The 18,274-nt window shown below is 43.5% G+C and overlaps 1 protein-coding gene across 2 annotated transcripts in view; it reads left to right on the top strand.

Moving 5' to 3' along the window:
• RPA1 (replication protein A1) overlaps positions 1–18,274 on the top strand; it is a 47,020-nt gene that overhangs the window by 2,858 nt on the left and 25,888 nt on the right. For both annotated transcript variants that reach the window (XM_050929469.1, XM_050929468.1), the window contains exons 3-9: positions 41–119; positions 748–856; positions 1,758–1,846; positions 13,979–14,068; positions 15,732–15,864; positions 16,734–16,836; positions 18,091–18,159. In XM_050929469.1, the coding sequence (XP_050785426.1) occupies positions 41–119; positions 748–856; positions 1,758–1,846; positions 13,979–14,068; positions 15,732–15,864; positions 16,734–16,836; positions 18,091–18,159 (672 nt within the window). The remainder of the gene's footprint in view (positions 1–40; positions 120–747; positions 857–1,757; positions 1,847–13,978; positions 14,069–15,731; positions 15,865–16,733; positions 16,837–18,090; positions 18,160–18,274) is intronic.

Raw genomic sequence — 18,274 nt, 5'->3', positions numbered from 1 at the left:
AAATCAGATAAGGGCTAAGAATTCAAGTATTTTCTTCTAGAACATCCGTGCCATTGCCACAGGAAATGGGCCACCTCGTTACCGTGTGCTGATGAGCGATGGGGTGAACACACTATCCTGTAAGTAATGCATAGTGATGAGAATTTACAAGTGCATGGCTAATAACTGCACTCAATTGTCCGAATTAATGACAGAGCGGTTTTTACTGCTGAACTAAGTTACAAAGGAATGTGGGAGGGATATAGAATTTATTTATTTAGATTCTGGGATCTATAATTGCATTTTAATCTTACAAACAAAATCCAGCTTTTCTGAGTTGTTGTAGAGCATCCAAGAATTCATGTTAATTATGGAGAACAGCTTAGTCGTACAGAACAGTGATTAGTGGACTATACTAATAGTAGTGGGGTCCAAGAACCATTTATCAGCTCATCTTAATCTATCTTTTTCTAATTTGCTGCATAAATTTTACTTCAGTGGCTTGGGCTACTAGGCAAAATATCATTGTAAGGGTTTTGTATTCTGTTCTCAAACTTCAGAGAGTTAATATGTGATTTATGTTCCAGAGATATATTCACACTTTCTCACTTGTGATTGCACTGGTTTGTGAGAGATGATTAACTGGATGGTCCTTAGATCCATGCAGAACCAGTGGCCTGAATGGATTGATTGCAGTTAGCTATGATGGCAATCTTTTCAGGGCTGCATATGCTGGTCATTTTATGGTTTTTCTTCTGTTTTTTGCAGCTTTCATGTTGGCTACACAGCTGAATTCTCTAATTGACCAAGAGCGCTTGTCCGCCCACTGTATCTGCCAGGTTAACAGATACATTGTTAACAGCCTGAAAGATGGAAGGTATTTATGTATATTTAGATATGTGCACACAAATGCATCTTACTAGTGGATGCTGCTGCATTTTACATAAATGATGAGGTCAAGTGCTGTTGTTTTGAGATTATTAATAGGTGTATCCATTGTGGTGTGTATGATGCATGAGGGAGGAGGCATGTGTTTCTCCTGACACATCATGTAATTATGATGGCTGTTTGAGGGCGGCAGAGATAAAAGTTGCTGTTCCTGTCTGCAAATGTACTTAGTTGCAGATATTAATGTATCTGTGTAGTAATTAAATGGAAATAACTGGATAAAATGCATCCAACTGCATAATTGTTAGATTTCAGTCACTGAAAATTACCTGCTGTGGGTGAGTATGAATGAGGACATGCCCTGGTGGTGATTGTTTTTGTATTAAGATGGTAAAGTACTCGAACTTTCTATTGCAAATTAAGGTAGGGTAACAAATCTTCAAGATTGTGTACATGCATGAATGTGTAACTGTGTTAACTTTTGCTGTCAATCTCTTTCTCCCTAATCCACCTTTTCTATTTGACACTCACTTATATTTAGTTTTATGCCATTTGGGGCAGAGTTGTAAGGAATGTAGCACATTTTATGTGCTCCTACAATAATGTTAATGTTATCACTACATATCAACATCATGTGCATCATTCAGATAGGTATCTACTCTTCCTGATTAAGTGCTGTACTGTTTCAATCTACACCACTTTTACCTGCATTGGTTAAATCTCTGGTTGATAATGGAGTGTTTCTTCTTGACAGTGCCTCCCCAGGAAATCTGCCTTCTGTAGTGATTGCAGTGCCTGTGTGTATGCAAAAGACTCATTTATAGCCTAGGGCTATATAGTGTCCAGGAAGATGACAAGAGTTTTTACTGTTGCTTGCTTTGTGTTTGTAGGAGAGTGATTATATTGATGGATTTAGATGTTCTGAAAACAGCTGATGTGGTTGGTGCAAATATTGGCAATCCAGTACCATACAATGAAGGTAAGAAACTTCCTACAGACAATAGAAGTGTTTGAGACTCACTATCATGCTGGTTTTCAGCTGGTTACTCTGTTTTTGGTGAAAAAATAAGGACACTCATTTAATTGTCTTGTGCCTGGAGTTGTGATTTCCAGTTCTCCAACGGCACTTGTATCTGTGTAGCTTAGAGTTTTGTACAATGGCTATCGCCATAATATCTAAGCTCAGGCCAAATGGGTTAGTTCCTGCTTCCCTGTGTTATGGGGAAGTATCAGACCAGCTGATTGTCACTCCTTAGACTCTCTATATAGCTCTCAAGTATAATATTGCCTGAATGATTCCATTCTGATTCTTTTTTATCTGTTTGTAACTGTCAGCTTTCAGGCAGACATTTTCCAAGCCACTCTCCTTAAGGTGGTGGTTAGAAAATTGATCAAAAAGTTCAGCTTTCTTAATGAAAGTTGGGTGGTGGGTGGGAAATATATGTATAATATATACCTCTACTCCAATATAACGTGGTCCTCAGAAGCCAAAAAATCTCACTACCTTATAGGTGAGACCACGTTATATCGAGTTTGGTCCGGTACGGTGTACTGGCAAGAGCTGGTATGCTGTGCCATATTGGACCGGCTTCCTCAGCGGTAATTTAAAGGGCCTGGTGCTCCAGCTGCTGTGGGGAGCCCTGAGCCCTTTAAATCACCGCTGGAGCTCTGGCAGCGGTGCTCTGGCGGGGATTTAAAGGGCCTGGGGCTCCACACAAATTCGGATATAATGCGGTAAAGCAGTGGGGCTTGGGTGGTGCTTTAAAGGGCCTGGGGCTCCTGCTGCTTTACCATGTTATATCTGAATTGTGTTATATCGGGTCGTGTTCTATCGGGGTAGAGGTATACAGGGCTTTAAACTAGATTAAAAGGGGCAGGAGACAAAAGCCCAAAGGTAAGTGTAAAAAGAAATGACCTTAACAGAAGGCTAGCTGTTGTGGGGGAAGAAATGGAAACTTACAATAGGGTCATAGGAGCAACAAGAGGGAAATTAGTGAGGAAATCTGCTTGACAGCTAATTGACTATACACAAATGTAAGGGCTATGAGGAATAAACATAAATAACTGGATGTCTTAGTCCATGAGCTAAATTATGACTTAATTGGTGTCACAGAGACTTGTTGAGAAGTCTCATGACTGGAATATTGGTATTAAGGGTATAGCTTGTTCAGGAAGGGCAGGCAGGATAAAAAGGGAAGAGGTGTTGCATTAAACCTCAAGAATATATACACTTGTTCTGAGGAAATGAGACCAGACCAGTTGCAAGTCTCTGAGTAAAGATAAAGGAGTAAAAAAAAATATAAGAGTAACGACATGGTAGGGGTCTACAATAGATCACCAAATCAGGAAGAGGAGGCAGATGAGGCATTTCTAGAACAAATAATAGAAATATCCAAAACACAAGACCTGGCACTGATGGGGAGCTTCTACTATCCAGTCATCTTTTGAAAAAGTAATACAGCAAAACGTAAGAGGAAACAGAAGGAAAATGAATGAAGAAACTGGGGAACAGACTTGATTCTGGCCAACAGGGAGGAATTGGTAGTGAGTCTCAAGGTGGAACGCAGTATGGGTGAAAGTGATCATGAAATGATCATTTCATGAGTCCAAGGAAAGGCAGGCACGAGACCAGCAGAATAAGGACAATGGACTTCGTAACAGGGTTGGCGCCCACCTCTCATGAGCGCCCCTTCTGGTCAGATGTGATCCTACTGTTTCTTAGTTTGTGGTAACAGGGTAGCATCCAGTTCTCACAAGCGCCCCCTTCTAGTCATTGGTTTCTTTGGCGGGTCTTCAGTGACTCAGGCTTCCAGCTGAGCCTCTCACACTGTCTGTAGGTGGAACAGAACAAACAAACCTCTTCTGGGTATACTGTCTTTACCTTCTGCCAAGGCTTCCTCCCTGGAGACACTGCCCTCTATAACAGTCCAACAGGGCCCATCACGGTACCCTCGCTTGGTCTGGCTAGATTCTGGGCTCAGTCTTTGCTTGGCCCCTGCAGCCTGCCAGGATCTTCTCCTTAGCTCCCTCAGTCTTCGGCAACCTTCCCAGGGCTCAGTCTTGCCCACACTGAACTGTGTGTTGTCCTGCTGCTCTTCCAGCCAGCCAGGAACCTGGTCTTCCCTCTTCCAGCTCCAGGAAGTAACTGACTGCTCTGCTTGTTCTGTTGCTTCTGTTTATATGGCCTTCCTAGTCCCTCTGATTGGCTTCTTCCCCTGCAGCCACTCTAGGCTGCCTAGAGGACTTCTCTGCTCTTCTCTGGGATGGGGTGAGGTGGGGCCTCTGGACCTAGTCCACCCATCACAGACATCAGAAAAGCAGACTTTAACAAACTCAGAGAGCTGGCAGGTAAGGTCCCATGGGAAGAATGTCTCAGGGGAGAAGTTCAGGAGAGCTGGCAGGTTCTCAAGGAGATGATATTAAAGGCACAACTGTGAACTATCCTGATAGAAAGGAAAGATAGGAAGAATAGAAAGAGTGTCAATATGGCTCTATCAGGAGCTCTTTAATGACCTGAAAATCTGAAAGGAATTTTACAAAAAGTGGAGACATGGACAAATTGCTGAGGAGGAGTATAAAAGACTAGCACAAGCATGTAAGGACAACATCTGAAAGGCTAAGGCGCAAATTGAGATATACCTGCCAAGAAACATAAAGAGCAATAAAAAGAGGATCTTTAAATTATATTAGGAGCAAGAAAAAAAGTGTGTTGGCCTCTACTTAGTGGGGAAGGAGAAGTAATAACAGAAAACCTCAAGATGGCTTAGGTATTTAATGCTTCACGCTTCACTAAAAAGGTTAATGGTGACCAGATGCTCAATGCGACTTATATTAGCAAAGGATGAGGAAATGTAAACCAAAATATGGAAAGAACAGATTAAAAAAATTTCGATAAATTAGATATGTTTAAGTCATCAGGGCCTGATGAAATTCATCCTGAGATACTTAGGGAACTAGCTGAAGCAATCTTGGAACCATTAGCAATTATCTGTGTGAACTCATGGAGGACAGGTCAGGTCCCATTGGATTATAGACAGGCAAACATTACCTCTCTTTAAAAAGGGGAACAAGGAGTACTTAAGGGAATTATAGACCGTCAGCCTAACTTTGATAGCTGATACTGAAGATATTGAAACATATTATTAAACAATCAATTAAGCACTTAGAGGACAAAAGGATTATAAAGAATAGCCAGCATGTATTTGTCAAGAACATAGCATGCCAGATTAACCTAATCTCTTACTTGATAGGGTTACTGGCCTATGAGTAGATATGATATATCTTGATTTTAGTAAGGCTTTTGACAGTTCCACATGCCATTCTCATAAACAAAGTTGGGAAATGTGGTTTAGATGAAATTGCTATAAGATGGGTGCACAACAGGCTGAGAGACCATATACAGAGAGTAGTTACTAGTGGTCCCCTATCAAACTAGAAGTATCAGGTGGGGTCCCACAGGGGGTTTGTCCTGGGTTCAGTACTAGTCAATATTTTCATTAATGACTTTGGTAATGGAGTGGAGAGCATGCTTATAAAATTTGTAGATGACATCAACCTGGGAGAGATTGGAAGCACTTTGGAAGACAGAATAAGAATTCAAAAAGACCTCGACAAATTGGAGAACTGTCCTGAATTCAACAAGATGAAATTCAGTAAACATAAGTGCATAGTACTTCACTTGGGGCTTGGCTACACTTGCGAGTTACGGGCGCACTAGCTCACTCCCCGTCCATGCTGGCAAGGCACATAGAGTGATGTGACTTCATGGCTAGAGCGCTCCTGGTTCTCCACCTCAGTGAGAAAAGTGGCCTTATCCGTGCAAAAATTTCGCAGCACTGTGAATCATCCCATACCTGCAATACTATGCGGTCCCACCAGTCTGTGATTGTTTGCCTGGCCCAGAATTGGCATTCCACTGTTATCAACCAGCCTCACTGCCGCCATGATGTCCCAGTTGCCACAGCCTGTGCTTTCAGGAATGTCTGTGTCCTCATCAAAATCCTCCTCATGCTGGTGTCTCTTAGCCCGGTTCTGCATATACTCCAGGATAATGCGCAAGGTGTTTACAATGCTCAGAACAGCAGCGGTGACGGTGAGCTGAGCGGGCTCCATGCTTGCCTTGGTATGGCGTCTGCAGGAGAGCAGAGTTGCAGCGGAAGCGGTGGATCACAACGATTAGCAGTCCTACTGCACTGTCTGCTGACAGCAGCACCCAGGACACAACAGCAGCGGTGACGATGAGCTGAGCTGAGCGTGCTCCATGTTTGCCGTGGTATGGTGTCTGCATGGAAGAAAGGCGCGAAATGATTGTCTGACATTGCTTTTACAGAGGGAGGGGCGACTGATGACATGTACCCAGAACCACCTGTGACAATGTTTTTGCCCCATTAGGCATTGGGAGCTTAACCCAGAATTCCAATGGGTGGCGGAGACTGCAGAAACTGTGGGATAGCTACCCACAGTGCACCACTTTGTAAGTTGATGCTAGCCACGGAAGTGAGGACGCACTCCGCTGACTTAATGCACTTAATGTGGACATACGCAATCAACTGTATAAAATCGATTTCTAAAAATCGACTTCTATAAAATCAACCTAATTTTGTAGTGTAGACATACCCAAAGCAACCATTACTGTGGAATGCTGTGTGTGAAAGAGAGAGGAGGGGGTGTGTGCTGCTGCTGTCTGAACTTATAAAACAGCATGCTGGCAGGCTCTCAGTCCCCCAAAAGCCCACTCTTCCCCCACATACACACAACACACTCCTTGTCATACTCCACTCCACCCACTCCATTTGAAAAGCACGTTGCAGCCACTTGCATTCTGGGATAGCTTCCACAATGCAGTGCTTTCTGTGGCCGTTGCAAGAGCTGCTAATGTGGCCATGCCAGTGCTCTGTCAGTGTGGACAGAGTACAGCGCTTTCCCTACTGTGGTCTACGAAGGCAGGTTTAACTCAAAGCACTCTACATCTGCAAGTGTAGCAATGCCCTTAGGAATTAAAAACTAAATGCACAACTACAAAATGAGGAATAACTGGCTATCTGGTAGTACTGCTGAAAAGGATCTGAGAGCATAGTGGATCACAAATTGAATCAGTCAACAATGTGATGCAGTTGCGAAAAAGTGCTAATAACATTCTGTGATGTATTAATAAGAGTGTTGTGTGTAAGACATGGGAGGTAATTGTCCCACTCTGCTCAGCAATGGTGAGGCCTTTAAAGTACTGTGTCCAGTTCTGGGCACCACATTAAGAAATATGTCAAGTATCAGGGGGTAGCCATGTTAGTCTGTATCCACAAAAACAAGGAGTCCGGTGGCACCTTAAAGACTAACAGATTTATTTGGGCATAAGCTTTCGTGGGTAAAAAACCTTACTTCTTCAGATGTATATAATGACCCATCCACTCCCAGTCTTTATTCAAGCCTAATTTAATGGTGTCCGGTTTGCAAGTTAATTCCAATTCTGCAGTAGTACTAGTAGTAACAAGAAATTGCAGAATTGGAATTAATTTGCAAATTGGACACCATTAAATTAGGCTTGAATAAAGACTGGGAGTGGATGGGTCATTACACAAAGTAAAAACTATTTTCCCGTGCTAATTTTTCCCCTCCTGTTACTCACACCTTCTTGTCAGCTGTTTGAAATGGGCCATCCTGATTATCACTAAAAAGTTTTTTCTTTCCTACTGATAATAGCCCACCTTAATTGATTAGTCTCCTTGGAGTTGGTATGGCAACATGCATTTTCTTCTTCGAGTGATTGCTCATATCAATTCCAGTTAGGTGCGCACGCGCACTGCGTGCACGGATGTCGGAAGCTTTTTCCCTAGCAGCTATCCTGTCGGGCTGGCTGGGGAGCTCCCTGGAGTGACGCCAATATGGTGTTCTATATAAGACCTTGCCAGCCTGACCCCCCTTCAGTTCCTTCTTACTGCCCGTGATGGTTGTTGGAACAGTGGTCTCTAGTCTCATCAAGTGCTCCACTTATCCCTAGCTTCTCTTATCTTAATTGTAGATTAATTGTTATTAGTTAGTGTTAAGTGTTTCCTATAGTGTTAAGCGTAGTTTAGTAATTGAGGGCAGTTCCATCAACGACTGCCTTGTGGGGCTCTGGGACATGCTGTCCCAGGGCTACAAGCCTTGCAACAAGCCCATGCTGGTGGGCGACCCCCACTATTTCTGTCTCGGGTGTCTGGGGGAGCGCCATGAGGCGGACGAGTGTAGAATCTGTAAGGCATTCAAGCCCCTGATGTGAAAAGAGGGAGAGATTCGACTCAAGCAACTCCTCATGGAGTCTGCTTTGAGGCCCTCTCAAGACGTGGGCCCGAGCGCTTCGGTGCAGAGTGCCCCTCCTGCAGTACTGTCTTCGGCACTGCAGAAGATCCCACCCTCATCTTGGGACCGGTGATCTCCTGGGCCCCAAACACGCTCGCCTCGGCACCTCTCCCATTCCCCGGTTGCTGGGAAGAAGCAAGCCTTGGAAGGACCCTCTGTTAGGGCTGAAGCAGTTGTTCCGGTCCCAGCTGAGCAAGACTCTAACCAGGCCTCTAAGCAGGACAGGGCTTCCAGGCCCAGATCTGCTCATCCCAGCCCTGCACAAGGGACAGTGCAAGTGGAAGAGATCACATTACCTTCCACACCGGACACCTTCGAGGCCTCCAGAGGGCTCATCGAAATGACGACTCCAGTGCCTCTGGCCCCAGCACCGGCCCCTACCCGAGTCCCGGTACTGTCCAAGGGTAAACCAGCGATGTTCGGAATGGCAGCCCTCAGACCAGCATCTCCATGCCGCTTGGAGTCCCACTGCTCTTCTGAGTCCTGGCACCGTCACAGGTACTGGTCTGACTCTCGGCACAAGTTAGACTCGTGGCGCTGGTCTCACAGTCCTGATCCTTGAAGCCGTTCCTGCTTGAGATCGCTATCGACTGCTGGATCATGGTCCCGCTCGAGATCCAGGTCACGATCGGCGACCTCGTGGCACCATTTGGACTGACACAGTGTGGAAGTTCGATCCCTGCGTCGACTGTCACCACGACACCGGCCCATGGCCTGGCACCGCTCTCCAGAGTGGCACTGGTCGCCATCACAGTGCCGCTCTACTGCCCAGCACCACTCTTCATCACGGCACCGGTCGCGGTTGCGATCAGCCTCCTGGCACTGATCCCTGCATGACCCGCTCATACCAAGTGACTCGGTGCCCCCTTTGCTTCACTCGTGCACTGCTCCTCCTTGGCCGTCGCAATCTGGGTCCCCTTCCGGCAGGTCGGAGAGAGCTTCAGGGTTCTCAGATATTCCCCAGTCAAGCTCGGGGAGCCTCGGCCAAGATCCCCCAATACCCAACTAGCAGCCCCAGTGGCAATTTTGGATCCCCTAGGTATATCACCAGGCCCAGGGCACCACCCGAGTTGCCCAGCCCCCGAGGTGACCCTCAGCCACCCCACTCCGGACCTGGACAAACCTGCGGAGCCAGTGCCCGTGGTAGGGGCTACCCCAGGCACCCAAGAGGAACCACCCATGCCTGATCAGGAGACTGTCTCCACACTGGCCCTTTCAGTGGAGTCGTCTTCATCCTCCCCAATGAGGCTGTGGCTGGCACGTTCATGTCTGGTCCACCCCTGATGGACTTTAGGGTCCTTCAAGAACTATTGAGGCGCGTGGCCCTCAATATGAACCTGCAAATTGAGGAGGTTCTGGAGGAGGAGGACCCTCTGGAGGTTCTGAAGGAGGTTGAACATTCTAGGGAGGGGCCTTCCAGGATCGCCAACCCCCCCATGAATAAAACCATTCAGAACAATGCCAAGTTTCTCTGGCAAACCCCGGCTTCCATCCCTCCCACAGCTAAGGGGGTAGAAAGAAAATACTTTGTCCCCACCAGGGATCATGAATACCTTTTTACCCACCCTGCCCCATGCTCGCTTGTGGTGGACGCGGTGAACGGCAAGGAAAGACAGGACCAACAAGGACCTGCTCCCAAGTCAAAGGACGCTAAGTGGCTGGACCTTTTTGGGAGAAAAATTTGTTCTACTGGGGGTGTCTCTCCTCATTCTTTTTGCTGTTACAGACTAACACGGCTACCACTCTGACACCTGTCAGGTAACAGTATAATCCATTTTCATTGTTGCTGTCTCCACCTTCTGATCTGGGAAAAGAATGTAGAGTAGCAGGACTGATAACACTGACAGGTAAACTGCCAGGCTGACCAGAAATCGAGCAGAAATCCTACTTAATGCTGCTGTGTAGAACCATCTTTTTCTGTCACTGTTACGTCCATTGTTACTTTTGAGGGAGAAATGCATGCACTAAACAACAAGAGCTTGTTCTTGTGACAGCCACGAAGTTAATCCCAATTTTAAATGTTGTGGTTAATTGTAGCTCTAGACTAGTGTCTTCTGAAAATTTACTGAACAGACTGTTTTATGTGCATGTGTGATTTTCTTCCCAATTGCTTGTCTGATGCAATAGTATATTTCTTGTTACCTAGGTGTCTGTTTCAGAGTTGTCATTATTCTTTACTGTTGCTTAGAGGCAGCTTGTCATTTCAAATATTTCTGAAATGCATTTTCAGTTGCAGATTATTCTGAATGTGTAAGTTTTGAAATTATTTTCTGTAGTCTGGCTTAGGTTTTAAATTTACATAAAAGTGATTTGTAATAGGAACAGAAATCAACACAGACTGAGCAGTTCTTACATTGTTAAAATTACTGGAGGATTTTTGCCGCTTGTGTTTCTTATTTGAATTTACAGCTGGTCAGATCACTAAAGCTGCTGGCATTTGGTCGAATATAGTCAGAGCAGTGTTAAAGGTTCAGGAGCAAGGCCAGTGCACTGATACATTCTGCAGATTAGAGAGTCTCACATTTTTTTTCATAGTGTGGACTAAGGATGTAAAATATTAAACGGTTAACCGATAAATATTAGTTTTATGGTTAACCCACCCTAACTGTTAAGCCTATTGGGGAGTCTGGAGGTGAACTTCAAGCTACTAACCTGAGTTAAAAGCCAAGTTGCTGTGTTTTCACTGTTGTTTTAAATTGACTGAACACCTTTTTTTTTTTTTTTTTTTTTTCATTTTGCTGTTAAGACACATACATAGACTAGTTTTCTGTAATGTAGAGTCAGTCCCTTTTTTAGGGTGCTCCCAAGTAGCCATTGTCAATATACTGACAACTGTCTCTGAGGTGATCAGGTGCTGTGATAATCCACCTGACTTCCTGTGAATCCCAGCACTGTGGCTCAAGTTGGTCAGCAATGGATTCAGACTTGACTGTGGTGGTTGCTATAATGTGGAGCCCATCATCCTTCATTTAGGGTCTCCATATTTTTTAATTTAGAAAATATGGTGACACTAAGGTGTATCTCATAGATTTCTTTATAATTAGTGGATAGTCTCAATTTACCTTCACACAGCACCTTTTTCTCTGCATTTTAAGGAGTTTTATTAAATTGTTATATTTTAGCTCATACGTTGTGCAGTGGTGCAGGCCCTACTGCTGACAGCTGTCAAAAGCTTAAGAACATCAGAACGGCCACACTGGGTCAGACCAAAGGTCCATCTAACCCAGTAGTCTGTCTTCTGACAGTGGCCAGTGCCAGGTGCCCCAGAGGGAATGAACAGAACAGGTAATTGTCAAGTGATCCATCCCCTGTCGCTCATTCCCAGCTTCTGGCAAAAAGAGGTTAGGGACACCATTCCTGCCCATCCTCCATGAACTGATGTAGTTCTTTTTCGAACACTGTTATGGTCTTGGCCTTCACAACATCCCCTGGAAAGGAGTTCCATAGGTTGACTGTGCACTGTGTGAAGAAATACTTCCTTTTATTTGTTTTAAACCTGATGCCTGTTAATTTCATCTGGTGACCCCTAGTTCTTGTGTTATGAGAAGTAGTAAACAACACTTCCTTATCTACTTCCTCTACACCAGTCATGATTTTATAGACTTCAATCAAATCTCCCCTTAGCCATCTCTTTTCCAAACTGAAAAGTCCCAGTCTTATTGATCTCTCCTCATACAGAAGCCATTCCATACCCCTCATCATTTTCGTTGCCCTTTTCTGAACCTTTTCCAATTCCAGTATATCTTTTTTGAGATGGGGCAACCACATCTGGACACAGTATTCAAGGTATGGGTGTACCATGGATTTTTATAGAGGCAACATGATATTTTCTGTCCTATTATCTATCCCTTTCTTAATTATTCCCAGTATTCTGTTTGCTTTTTTGACCTCCGCTGCACATTGAGTGGATGTTTTCAGACAACTATCCGCAATGACTCCAAGATCTTTCTTGTGTGGTAACAGCTTATTTCGACCCCATCATTTTATATTAGGGACAGTCCTGATATTTGGGACTTTGTTTTATATAGGCACCTATTGTCTCCCACCCCCGTCCTGATTTTTCACACTTGCTATCGGGTCAACCTATTTTATATGTAGAGTTGGGATTATGCTTTCCAGTGTGCATTACTTTGCATTTATCAATATTAAATTTCATCTGCCATTTTGTTTTCCAGTCACCCAGTTTTGAGAGATCCTTTAATAGTATCCCTTTAAATAATTGTCAACCCTGAATTCTTTCTAAGTAGTAGTGGAACGTGGTTGCTTGGGAAAAGAGTTCTGGTTGAGATCACCATATGCTATGGCTCTACTCAGAATGGTTTGCTGTTGTCTTGTAACACATTTGAATGTTAGGGGGTATTCTGTGCCATGGGGCTCTTGTGAAAACAAGATTAAATCCCATTGTGACACCATGGGTAGGTGTCTGCCTCATTTTCCCTTAGTGAATTTTCCCTAAGTTCATTGACGCTTGCATACAGTGAACAATGCCCCTCCAGGGGTCTAGTTTATTTAATCAATCACCAAACATGCTATATAAACAAGCCACCACCTGCTTTAAGACCCAGGGCTTCTCTTCTGCCAAGATCTGTGCAGTCTTACCTGTGCTAACTCAGGGTTTCTCCCATGTCTGCCTGCCTGAACAGATTTGAAATCTTTCTCCTCTGGAGCGTTCTCTTTGTGTTCTGGGGCTGGTTCCTCTCTCTGGGAGCTTCTGCCCTCCAGGAACACACCACAGGAGTAGCTTTCCTGTCGAGCTCCCCAGGAGCATCCTCTCGGTTCTGGGCTCCTGTCTAAGGTGCATAAATTGAGGCCCAGGTGTTCCTTATATACCCATTTATAAGCCGAATGTTTTTGGTTACGACAAACCACAGCCACTGGGAGCTGAGGGGCTCCATGTCTGTGAATGCTCCAGATAAACAAAACGTTCCGACCCGCTGATGGGCCGGGAACCAAAGGTTGCCAACCCCTGAAATACAGGATCAACTTATGAAAGGGTTATATATTTTTGCTATTTTGTTGTTTTTACCAACCATCTCGGGGGGGTCAGCTTATAAACAAATAGGCTAAGGAATGAGTATATATGGTAATTAACTGCTGCCCATCTGTTTATCCAGTTAGCCATCCATAGGTAGATCTGGGTTGACTCATTCTTTTCAGTGGAGCCTGTCATAGGGAGGCTGGCTGCCTGACTCCACAGAGGACCAGCCCCTGTGACAGGCATCCTAAAGGCAGTTTTTAATTACTTGGGTCCCCCATAAAGCAGTTGCTGTGAGAGATCTGGTTGAGATCCATATATGCTGTGGCATTTCTCAGGCTTGGTCTACATTTAAAAGTTAGGTCAATATAGCCATGGTGCTCAGGGGTGTGGGAAAAAGTTCACACCCCCTGAACACCATAGCTATGGTGATGTTAACCTCCAAGTGGAGTGCAGCTCAGCCGATGGGAAGAATGCTTCCGTCCACCTAGCTACCGTCGCTTGGGATTTTGGGATCTGTAGTGATGGGAAAAAACCCTGCCATTGCTGTAGGACGCACTTGCACTACAGCAGCATATCTATGGCACCATGACTGTGCTGCTCTAATGCCCATAGTGTAGACATAGTCTCAGGGTGCTTTCCTATTGTCTTGTAACACACTTGAATGTTAGAGGGTGTTATGTGCTATGGGGCTCTTGTGAAAACAAGGTTACATCTCAGAAAGGCACTCTAAGGCAGTTTTAATTACTCTCATCTCCAGTCCATTGCACTAGAAGTAGTCTTTTCTCCTCTGATTAACAGGACAGGGGCACCAGCAGCAACGTTCCTCAGCTCCAGCAGCCAGCCCAACACACAGCAAACCACAGCAGCAGAATGGAAATTCAGAAGTAGGTAAGACACTTCTCATTCAGCATGTCTAACTGTTGGCTCGCAATACTGAATTGAATTATGAGTCTGAATTTGTTTAGGACTGGAAAGTCAACCCAGCTAGAGAATCCTAAAACAACAGAGAATGGAGGCAGCTTCAGGGCACCTCTTCAAAGTGCCTAGGAAAGAGTGGGCAAGAAGTTGTTCTAAACCAGGAAATGAAAAGTATATAGCAACAGACGAACAGTAAATGACTCTTCATTCACTTATTGTCCCAGAGAATGCTGTCCTAGAATCTTTGGAATCTGTTTCCACAGTGAAAAGGGACTACTGCCTTTAAAATATTTGAACTCTTCTCTGAGGGAAGAATGATGAGTCCATCCTAAAACACGTGAAAGAAACTTGGTAAAAATTCTGGACCTCATCTGGGAAGTGGCATATGTTACACGTTCTTCCTGATTGATGGCTTTTGGTTTAGGCCTCGTCTACACTGCCACTTTATAGCGCTGCAACTTTCTCATGCAGGGGTGTGAAAAAACAGCCCCCTGAGTGCTGCACGTTTCAGCGCTGTAAAGTGGCAGTGTAGACTGCACCAGCGCTGGGAGCTGGTCCTCTCGTGGAGGTGTTTTTTTACTACTGGGAGAAAGCTCTCCCAGCGCTGGTGCCGTGACTACACAGGCACATTGAAGCGCAGCCATTACAGTGCTTTAACAATGTGCTAGTGAAGACATGCCCTTAGTTGAAACTGCATCGTGCCCCCTAGACAACTAAACAGATTCTGGTTCCAAACTGATTGAAAGGGTGTGTCCATGCTAAGCCATTGAAGCAGAATGGTTAGGTGTTATAAGGATGAGATTCAATTGAAACTGCCTCTATAAATACTAGTTTTTGATGAGGGCTTTAAATTGGCATATAAGTTGTCTGTCTAGCTGCACATTTATTTTTCAGGCAAAAAGATTTCAATCCAAGTCTGAGCTATGAGTAAGATTTGAGACCTGTCTTAGACTTTTTTGGCCAAATTGCACTGTTTGAGAAGCATTTTGAAATAGATACGAGAATTGTGAAGCCTGCTTACTAAGAAAAAAGTGAAAAGGACTCCTGCCTTTCTTTACCCCTTGCCTTAATTAAGCGTATTTGTTTGTTCTACATTTATAGGAGCATAAATAGGCTTAGTAACTGTGTGTTTGAGTTCTCCAAGGAGATGCAGGACTGTAGCTAAACTTGCCATATCTTATTGGTGCTGGTTTGTCCGTGGACTTAGCTGATGATTCTAACTGAACATCCTTGGAGACTTGCCCATAGCTGCCATTCTTAGTTCATTTACTGTTTAATAGTCATAAAAGACTGAAGCATTTCTCTTCTGAAACAGTTTGCAGTGACAGACTAGGTACAGTTTATGACTCGAGTAGAAGTGCTTTAAAACAGTGAATAACTTCTTTAAAAACATACTGTTCTGTGCCTCGGTACCCTGGTGACTGGAGACTGATGAATGCCTACATGCAGTTTCTTCTACTTGCTTATGTGCATCATCTTCCTGTAGCCTAGTGAGAAAACTTCTGTCGCAGATTGAGTGGTGCCTGGCTTGGCACTGCCACTTGAAATTAATCTTTGTCTATACATAGAAAACAAAAGTGCAAGATCATTTTGTTTGAGTTCTATATAACTGAATTTATGCTTATTTTTTTAGGCCCCACTACTACTAAGTACCATGGCCCCTCAAAGCAGTTTGGTAAAGCAGGTGGTACTAGCTTCTTGAGCACCCCTGGTGGATCACAGTCCAAAGTGGTACCAATTGCCAGTCTGAACCCGTACCAATCCAAGTGAGTTACTCTGCCAGCGAGGTTCAAAGAATAATGCATAAATGAAGGAATGATGCTGAGAGTAAATTTCTACTTTCTCAGAAGAAACATCAGTCTTTTAAATTTGCCAAAAAATCTTTAATTTCTCTTGGACACCGTGTCAGTTACCTCAACACTTTTGGTACTAAAGGTATTTTTTGATTACCCCATGTGCTAGGAACTCTGATAATCCGAGATTAGGCTCTGGATCACCTTTTAAAATTAGTTCCAGAGTCTGTGGGCTCTGCTGACCTTGACCTGTTACTATAGTATATTGCCTGAAAATCAATTCACATGTTCTACCAGAGGTTTCCTTTTGGTAGCCTATTGATCTGCTCTGCCATAAACGTATTCGTCCTGGCTTCAGGAGAAATGATGTCCAGTTTTAAGAGAATGTGGATATAAGTATTTTGGGAACATCAGTAGTTAAATTATACAAACTGATGCACTTTACCCCATATTTTATCAACTTTTTGAACCCAAAAATTGGACTCCTGCGAGGTTCTAATATATGGCCTTTCAGTACAGGCATATTGCTATACTGGGAATGCTTAATATAGAAGTGTGAAGGATTAGAGGGTTGCTTCCAGGAGAATTGTTTGGTACTTTATCACGCTATATGCCTCAAAAGTGACTTTGTTTTCTTAAATGTTGTTGCTTCTCTATAATTTCTGTTTTAATGGTGTAGACAGTGTACCCTTTACACAGACAAGTAGAATCACTGAGATACAGTGGAGAATCCTAGGTTTTGAATTAACATCTTAAGAACTGAAAGTCTGTGAAATTTGTAAGAATCCATTCTGTTCTATAAAAGGACACTGGAGTACTAATTCTTACTGTCTTGTTTCCAGATGGACCATTTGCGCTCGTGTTACCCAAAAAGGCCAGGTTCGCACATGGAGCAACTCCCGTGGTGAAGGAAAGCTGTTCTCTATAGAGCTGGTTGATGAAAGTGTAAGTTCTGTGGTGGGATCCAAGATACTACAGTGATGGGAGCCATAGAAGTACCTAGATAGGAGCAGAGGAGTTCTTGAGATGTCTTTATGTAAATGAGAGAAGATAGAACAAAGGAAATCATTGGCAGATTTGTTATAGAAAATTGCATTCTCTGAGGTGTTAATGTACTTGACAGTCCCACATTCATTTGCCCAGTCTTTACAGCTATCTAAAATGAGACCCTAAATACAGTTGTTTGACTCTTTTGTTAACCCAGTCTAACACGTGGTATGTGGCCAAAAATGGTGGTGGCATCAGAATCTGGTATCTATACAGACAGACAAATATCTCTGGTTTGTGGCACTCCCCATTAGATTGGCAGATGAATCCCATTGCTGTTGCTAGGACTTCACATCCATAATACAAAGAATAAGACGGAATTATAATAATAATACATGGAATTTAAAAGAGCATTTCAAAATAGAAACTCATTTTAATTGGGAAATCAGAATGTATAAAAATGTAATACAGCGAAATTCCATTTCTGGTTTGTTTTGAGGAGTGAAGTCTGGTTGATCTAAGTCTGCTCTTGAGGCTTGTTACCCCAATCTCTTGATTAAACTATTTTGTTACACAGCAGCTTGTTTGTATGAGATTATTTTTAGTACCAAACGTGTGGTTCATAATTTGACACATCTTCATCAGCCTTTTATTTCACTTCTGTATGCTGTCAGCATTTTGACTGACAGTTTTTATTTTAATTTTTAATATTTCTATTGCATAAATATCTTAACAAGTGGAATTCTAGCTCTGCCATTAATTGTCACTCAGGGAAGAGCTTGTCACAACACACATTGCTATACTGATCAGATGTGATGTCATCTTCTAATTTGTGAAGCTAAATGCTATATCTAAAATGAGGTATTGCCTAATCTGTAAAATGACACAATTAATGCAAGATTTGGGCATATCTGTTCAGAGCCACACTTCTTTACTACAACATGATGGCATACTGCACTCACCACTACATCTCTTTCTTTCGAGAGTTTCTTATATGGGGTTGTTAAAACATGGAGATGAAATCAGATGGTCAAGCAAAGGATTTATCATCCTAGTTATAACTAACTACATATGGAAAATGTGTTTGTTTCTTCTGTGCCTGGAGCGACCCCTACAGAGCATTCCACATCTGTAGAAATGGTGCCACTTTTATATTGGAAAGATTTTGTGTGCTGAATTTTAGTTCTAACTGGCTTTTGCACTTTCCTGCAGGGTGAAATTAGAGCAACTGCTTTCAATGATCAAGTGGACAAGTTCTTTCCCCTCATTGAATTGAACAAGGTACAGTATCATTTATTTTATAAACAGATATGAGCCAAAGAGAGGTGTTCATAGAGTATATAGGGTTTAATGTGAACGTAAGCCATTTGCAGCATTTCAGTGCACGTGTATCCTA

Source organism: Gopherus flavomarginatus, chromosome 19 (assembly GCF_025201925.1).
Source record: "Gopherus flavomarginatus isolate rGopFla2 chromosome 19, rGopFla2.mat.asm, whole genome shotgun sequence".
NCBI classification, from domain to species: Eukaryota; Metazoa; Chordata; order Testudines; family Testudinidae; genus Gopherus; species Gopherus flavomarginatus.
Note: the sequence above shows the minus strand (reverse complement) of the source record. Positions and strands in the feature narration are given on the sequence as shown.